Source organism: Kwoniella shivajii, chromosome 3, assembly GCF_035658355.1.
Source record: "Kwoniella shivajii chromosome 3, complete sequence".
Lineage (NCBI taxonomy): Eukaryota > Fungi > Basidiomycota > Tremellomycetes > Tremellales > Cryptococcaceae > Kwoniella > Kwoniella shivajii.
The window spans coordinates 2162561-2170389 of NC_085910.1; the positions used below are offsets into that span (position 1 = coordinate 2162561).

Below are 7829 nucleotides of genomic sequence, written 5' to 3' on the forward strand. Positions count from 1 at the left end.
CTCTGTGCGGGCGACATAATTGGTTATTATGCTTATGAAGCCAGTATATGCCTGTGCCCTCGACGTGAGCATCTAGTATAGACTCTTTGAAAAGGTTCACATGCATGTATAAGTAAGTTTAAACGAATATCGGTGGTAACAACGGGTAAAATGCATAATAAACGACTCAAAATCCACCGGAATGACGGATCTCCGCGGTTGGTCGAAAAAACGGAGAAAAATTGGGGTTGATTGGGGATAAAAAAAAAGGATCCCATGACATATATATACCTACTTTCTCACGTTCACCCTCGATCTTTCCTTTTCTTTCTTCTAATTCTTCATCCATCAGAACAACAAACTACACTTCAATAAGTAATCAAAACCCAACAATCCAGGTCAGTCAGAAAACACATCCAAAGATGTTTTCTACCACATCTCGGTTCTCGTCGATCGAGATTATTTCTTTCTCTCCTCTTTCGTGCGGTATGAAATAAGTCGTCTTGTGGCATGACAAAGTCCACAACGAGTGAATGGAGACAAAGACAAAAACCAAACTTGCTAGTCTAAATGCTCGATTGTTCAATACTCCACTGTGTTGAACAATCAATACAATATGAGCATTGACAATCTATCTTGTTTCATTTATCAAATTTAATCTTCAACAGATTTTGATAGACGCTGTTATTATATTCCCTTCTCTTAGTAATTTATCACATCTTCACGTGTATGATTGATAGATGAAAAGGGAAAGGAATATTCAGTGAATAAAATGAAATGATAGATAAAAAGCGACACGGGTGCCGGGTACACTTGCAATTTTCTTTCTCCAAGGAGAGAGAAGAATCAAAGTGGAAACTCGTGCTGAGATCATACCGTCGTTAGCGGATCAGGATAATGCCTGCGTCGCTAGTTGCTTTTTCTATGTTTTCGTTTCTTGTCCTCGAGCTCACAAGATCATAGTAAATTTCAAAAGGATGTCCGATTGGCATAATATGTATGTGTGGTTTCACTTTTCTCGGTTTCCTTTAACCTTCCTTCGTCCTTCATCCTGTTCTCCAAACTGATGATGCCATTATGCACACCCTTAGCGCAAACGCGAGCGATCACCTGAAATGGCATCAAAACAAAGGAGCACTCAAGCTCAACTTGTGAGTATCACTGCCATGTCATTCAGGAGGAAATCCACTGACAATATTTGCGCAGTTTTTTGAGTATCATCTTCGTTGGAATGATCCTGAATGGGTGTACGTTTCAGCTAATCTCCTTTTCTCGCCATTCATGGATATCCTGACTGATGTGTTTTCAACAGACGACGGATCTCTCATCTCCGGACTTCAAGCTTCCGATGCCTGGCAAGCGGATCTCAATTACCCAAATGGTGTCAAACTTGGTCTTTTGAACGCTTGTGGTTCCTTCTCTGGTATTCTTGTCGGTCCCATTATCAATTACATCGATGAACACTTTGGTAGACGATGGGGTATTCGATGTGAGTGAAATACTTCAAGGCCTGTGGCCGAGACGTAGCTGACCACCTTCCGACCTTCAGTTTACGGCGTTTCTATCCTTGTCGGATCAGTCATCGGTTGTATCGCTGGAGCTGCAGGAACAAACGGTTATGCTCGTGAGTCACCATCGTTCCGATTTTTAACATTTGGAACTCTTCTGACTCAGCATGCCTAGTCTTCATCACTGGAAGAGTCATCATCGGCTTCGGATTGACTTCGTTCCTCATGACAAGTTTGATTGTAGTTCAAGAGATCACTCACCCTCGTACTCGAGAAACTCTCGCTCATTCATGGGTGAGTTGTCATGTTTCGTAGCCTTTGCATCTGTGCTTAACCTCCTTTTTAGAATTCCTGGTACATTCTTGGTCTTTTCATCGAAGGATGGGTCGTCTTTGCCTGTGTTGGATATATTGATTCAACATCATCTTGGTCATGGAGAATCCCCTATATAATCCAAGTTCCTATCGCTCTCTATATCCTCATAGCGGTACAATTCGTTCCCGAAACCCCTCGATGGTTATTCGCTAATGGCAGAGCAGAAGAAGCTTTCCAGTTTATGGTTGAGTATCATGGAAATGGAGATGTTAACGATCCTTTGGTTCACTTTGAATACGAAGAAATGAAAGAAGCTATTCGAAAAGAAAAAGAAGCAAAAGGCGAATCTTGGAAAACGATTTTAAGTCGAAGATCAAATGTGCATCGGTTGGGTTTAGCCATCATCATGTCTTTCTTGACCAATATGTCCGGTAGTTCGATCATCTACTTTTACTACACCATCGTATTCGATCAGGTTGGTATCACCGATCCTACTACTCAAACTGGAATTGCAGCTGGTCTGAACGGGTTCACATGGCTTTGTCAATTGGCTGCCGTGTATGTCGGTACATTTGTTGGAAGAAGAAAAATCATACTCTGGATCTGGCCGTTCCTGCTTCTGTCCCTGATTGGTCTTTGTATTTCTGGGTATGTACAAATTCGCAACTTCTGCTCTTCATGGAAAATCATTAGAAGCTAACGCCTATCCACAGTGGTCTATACGCGAAGGCCGAAGATGGAAACACTTCAGCTGGAATAGCGACTGTTGCCCTCGTGTGGATCTACCTTGGGTTTTTCAACGCCGCTTGCCCAATCATCTATTCTTACCCTGCAGAAGTACAAACTTTCTCCATGAGATCTAAAGGCCTATTGGTCTGGAATACCGTTTATCAATTACAATCTGCATATGTCACTTGGGTCGATGCCATCGCTTTGGAAGCTATTGGTAAGTGGTATCTAAACTTTCTTGAAGTCTCAGAGGAGATACTGATAGTTTGGTCATCACGTAGGATACAAATACTACATCGTTTATATGCCTTTGGTGATCATCCAATTCGCTTTAGCTTATTTCTGTAAGTTTGCTGTTATCCAACCATCCTTCTACAAAGTCTTTTGCTGACAAATGTACTCAGTCATGGTCGAGACCAAAGGATACACTCTCGAAGAAATCGCTGTAGCCTTTGATGGCGGTTCTAAAATCAGCTTGGCAAATACCGACATTTTACCCGCGGTCGAGCACGGTCAACAAAATGGAAATGATAACGAAGCGAGAGATGCGGAGGTCGAGGGAGATCATAAAGCTCGATTTGAGAGCAAGTGATCAGCCCGATACTGAGGATCATCGTGGGACGGGCTATCCGGAATCAGGGAAGATAGTCGGAATTATCACTGGAAAGCGATTGGTGGAGGATGAGCTTTAAGAGTAACAAAGGCAGAAGAGTGAGGAGCGGCAAGGATGAGTTCAAGTATTACAATTTGAAGCTATGTAATCATGCTCTCAGAGTGTATGGAAAGGTAGAAAAGACGAGGGCAGGTCAATATAATCAGATATGCATGAAGCTCAGAAGATTAATTGACAATTCTTTGTTACGCTGGAATGATTGTTAATATACAGTATCATTCTTCGAGGCCATTCGGCCCTGTACTTGTATGTCGAGTTCCCTTTTCACTTGTCTTTGCTCTCTTCGAAACAGATACAAATAGCAGTGATCAAAGCAAGATCGACCCCAGGAGCAACATTGACTATATACTGATGTAAATAATAACAAGTCACATTAGTCGTCAGCAACGATCCATATTCATAACCCCATTCTACCAGATCCACCCACTTACAGTCTCTTTAGATGGATCTAAACCTTTACTTTGGATTTGCCTCCTTGAAAATTGAGCTATCAAAGGTCCACTAACAAGTAAGATATCCGCTGAACCTACCCAAAAATCACCTCGAAGTTGTATGAACCTTCTCCTGGATGAAAATGTATCTTGAAAAGAAACTTCCATTGATGAACCGACTTGAAAATGTACACATCTCAGCATGAATCTCGACACATATACCACTAATACAACTCACGAGCAAATTTCTTCTTCATCCTGAATATTTCTTCCCCATTCTTGCCTTCCCCTATGTATGATCTACTGATTGATGTTTTACTTTTTATTGATATCATTGTATTTCCTTGAGGGTCAGTTATGACTATATAGATACGAAAAAACGATATTGTGGTTTAGCGCGTCTCTATCAAGATGCAGTGATACATACCTTTTCTCCCGTTTGACGCAGAGCTAGATCTGCAGACTACTCTCACTTCACCATCCAGATCTCGAATACAGAAATCTTCCTATGAAATATACCGCAAGTCATCAAAGGATGGTTATTCAGCTCATCATCAATTGCCGCGTATTCGAACTGAATGGAATCGCTCACCCCGTGATTGTCAAATGGATCAGACTGTAATACCAGTCCAGTACATTTGTTGACTACTTGTTGGGTATGAATCCCAATAGAAGGTGACACTGGTGATAAGTCCTGTCCGGGACCTGCTCTAAGCGAAGAGATGGTGACTTCGTCAAATGGTACAGGAATGAAAGATCCGATAGCTCCCATGTTTATGTTTACGAGCTGTCTTCAAATGATGTTGATGCATGAGGTGACACTCAACGCTCTTCTTTCAAGTAGTAGTGTCAATAAACAGATACCACACAAAGTGCGACTATATGTCATTGATTGGTTTTCCATGACCAAATCCCGTCCACCGAAACGCCAAGACACGATGACATGCATATTTGTGGTCTTTCGGCCGCGGATGACGTGAGCGCTTTTCAATCTATGCAAGGGAGGTTCTCCACATTAGCGGATCCCCAGCTGTTCTTGAGTGGGATCAAGACTGCTGACCCTCGTTCCGATGACGATGAAAAGGGGGAAAGCTGTTTAATCAGGGAGCATAGACTGTGTCGTGCCTCAACGAGAAATCACCGGTTATCATCTTCATCCAGCAAGCATTCCTCAAAAGGATGTCGTGTTCTCAAACCTTCGCGATCAAGCGCATAATTTCGACTAGACATTGAATCAGAGAAACCGACTCGCAGCTACTTCGACTCTCACTTCATAGTTGTTCAAACGACCTACATGGCATCGGCTGTAGAAATCGTTTCCCTCTGCGATGTTGAACGATTTTAGCATCAATTACAAATCCCTTTTCGTCCTTTCAACTTCCATGATCCTTTCGACCTTCTTCATCGTCATCTTCCTATCTCTTACTGGCACTGTCTTGGTGATAATATCATCCCAACTGTTCCAGACAAGTCCAAGAAACGACAGACCCAATACAAGCTCGGACGAATCAAGTCAGGATCCTCCGAAAGGCAAAGTAGCTGTCATTGGACTTGGTGAGTTTCACATCTGGCCATCATGTTCACTTGAGCTCTTCCAACGATCTTTGTGCGATTGTCGTATGTACATGAGTGACGCAACCTCTCTTGCATCTTGAAGTGTTCGGCAGTATTACCGTCTTCCTGATTCTCACACCTGAAAGACGCTGACGAGAGACGTGTCTGTAATAGGTATATCCGGTTTAGCATCACTGAAGAATCTCTTAGAACAAGGATTTGACGTGGTTGGATTAGAGAGGAACGACTACATAGGTGGGATATGGGAATGGACAGATAACACCAAGCAGACTTCGGTGTTGAAGAGTGAGTGTCCGCCCAGTCAACTCGCCAAGTGGTTGTGCAACTGACGAAATGACGGCTATGCGGTCATGTAGCTACCGTTGCCAATTCCTCCAAGCAGTTTGTGAGCTTTTGGACTTACATTTTGTTCACACTGCACCATGGAGATACTATATAAACTGATAAAAGCCATCCCCGTTAGGGCTGTTTCACCGATTTCCCCTTTGCAGATGGTATGTCTCCCAACATCACGTTTCTTTACTTATAAAGAGATCGTACAATGCTGACTTATACGCAGATATACCAGATTATCCATCAGCTTCAGACGTCTCTGCGAACCTCCGCGCATATGCGGACTACTTCAGCCTTCATCCCCATATCAAGACAGGAGTGAACGTCCTTCGCATAGAGAGATCAGGCGATGGTCAAGCGTGGGATATCCATCTCATCGACAAAGGGGAAGAAAAAACAGAAATCCAGAAGTATGATAAAGTAATGATCTGTACAGGACCATGGGAAAGAAGTTGGAAGCCTACTTATAAAGATGAAGCGATGTTTCAAGGTAGAATGATAGTGGGAAAAGAATATAAAGGGTGAGTTTCTTGCGTCGCATCTTTCTTATAGATTTCAAATCATCTTCCCACAGCAGTGACCTGACTGAAATGAATTCACGATTAGACCTCAGGAGTTCAAAGATCTCAAAGTAGTAGTAGTTGGAATGGCAAACACAGCTTGTGATATCGCTGTAGATTTGGTTGGAAATGCCAAAGAAGTTTACATTTCCCACAGATCTGGTACCAGAGTTGTGAGTTACCATCTGTGATGTAGTCTTCCGTCATTGAAAAGTCAACTCCGCATTGACCCCATATGCTCATCTGTATTACCATTCACCTTTCAGGTCCCCAGAATGATGAACGGTAAACCCACTATTAATTCCATTACGCGACAATTGACCGGTCTCATGTCATTCTTCGATAAATACCTTCCATCTTTAGGTGAATGGGGTAGCAATCACTTCGCCGAAACCAAGATGTTGAAAAGTTTCCCAAATATCAAACCGGAATGGAAATTATTACCAGCACCATCATTCAAAAACACCTTGGGAGTGATCAACGATCGTATTATTGGAGTAATGGAGACCGACCATGTTCAATCATTGGGCGGGATCGAATCATTCACTTCTGATGGTATCATAACGGATCAAGGAAGACATACACCTGCTGACGTGGTGATCTTCTGTACTGGATCCTATTTCGATTTCTCAATCTTATCGGATGAAGCTAATCCAACTACGAATCGTGCAACACATGAATGGGATAATGCAGAACACTCAAATGGGTTGAGATATCCAAGATTGTATCAAACTTTATTTCATCCAGATTTCGCCGAATCCCTAGCCTTCCTAGGCCCTTGTAGAGGATTTTCATTTGCAGTTCATACAAATGCAGATTTAGCTTCTCAGGCAATCGCTCAAGTATGGAAAAACAATCATCTTCTACCAAGTGCGTTGGAAATGAATAAATGGTGTGATGGAAATTACCAATCTGCTTTGAAAGTCATAAAAAAGTGGAGAACGTTTAGAACGGGTCATTCGAATGCTGGTGATTTCGAGTATTGGTTGAATGATGTAGCAGGTACAGGTGTAAACGAACATTTAGGTTATACATCGCTGAAAGGCTGGAGTTTCTGGTGGAAAGATAGAAAATTATACAATCTGATCATGAATGGTGTCAACACACCATTCGTGTATAGGTTATTTGATGGAAGACAAGGTGGAAGGAAGAAATGGAATGGGGCGAGAAATGAGATATGTAAAGCCAACGGGGTGATATTTGAATCCAGAAACTGATCATCGCGGAATAATGCTCGTTCGCATGGAGGGGATAGAGAAGGGGAGGTAGGTTTTGTCTATTTGTTTGGAATGTTCAACTTTCTTTTAAATGTAATCCGATGAACACTTGTCCAATATCAAAACCACTTTTCTCTCCAGATACACGACAACACCACTTCGTCCTGTTCGACAGTCAGGGTTTCGATCTCATCACGTTCGCGTACTTACTACCAGCGTGGTCACAGTCAACGAGGTCAAACATGTAATTTTCATAACACTGCCAAAATCGCCGACCGCATCTCATGTGTCTGTATGAGAAGCCAAGACCAATAAAAATGCAATCAGATAACAGTGTTGACCTCGGCTCTATTGAGTATATATAAGATAGGGGTTAGGGGTTAGGGGTTAGGGGTTAGGGGGTTAGGGGTTAGGGGTTAGGGGTTAGGGGGTTAGGGGGTTAGGGGTTAGGGGTTAGGGGTTAGGGGTTAGGGGTTAGGGGTTAGGGGTTAGGGGGTTAGGGGTTAGGG

The 7829-nt window shown here is 42.6% G+C and overlaps 3 protein-coding genes across 3 annotated transcripts; 2 read left to right on the forward strand and 1 right to left on the reverse strand.

Moving 5' to 3' along the window:
• Window positions 1-956: 956 nt before the first annotated feature.
• IL334_002990 (uncharacterized protein) lies at window positions 957-3123 on the forward strand (the record flags this gene model as incomplete). The annotated part of the gene is made up of 10 exons (XM_062934727.1): window positions 957-976; window positions 1071-1130; window positions 1186-1226; window positions 1292-1468; window positions 1529-1603; window positions 1663-1781; window positions 1834-2450; window positions 2516-2748; window positions 2813-2875; window positions 2936-3123. 10 exons carry the CDS (start codon window positions 957-959, stop codon window positions 3121-3123), a joined length of 1593 nt encoding a protein of 530 aa, XP_062790778.1.
• Window positions 3124-3468: 345 nt separating this feature from the next.
• IL334_002991 (uncharacterized protein) lies at window positions 3469-4407 on the reverse strand (the record flags this gene model as incomplete). The annotated part of the gene is made up of 5 exons (XM_062934728.1): window positions 3469-3552; window positions 3636-3814; window positions 3874-3996; window positions 4063-4141; window positions 4228-4407. 5 exons carry the CDS (start codon window positions 4405-4407, stop codon window positions 3469-3471), a joined length of 645 nt encoding a protein of 214 aa, XP_062790779.1.
• A 556-nt stretch (window positions 4408-4963) lies between these two features.
• Window positions 4964-7320, forward strand: IL334_002992 (uncharacterized protein; the record flags this gene model as incomplete). Its single annotated transcript, XM_062934729.1, has 7 exons — window positions 4964-5189; window positions 5364-5495; window positions 5567-5595; window positions 5674-5704; window positions 5770-6064; window positions 6150-6276; window positions 6370-7320. 7 exons carry the CDS (start codon window positions 4964-4966, stop codon window positions 7318-7320), a joined length of 1791 nt encoding a protein of 596 aa, XP_062790780.1.
• Between the last annotated feature and the right edge of the window lie 509 nt (window positions 7321-7829).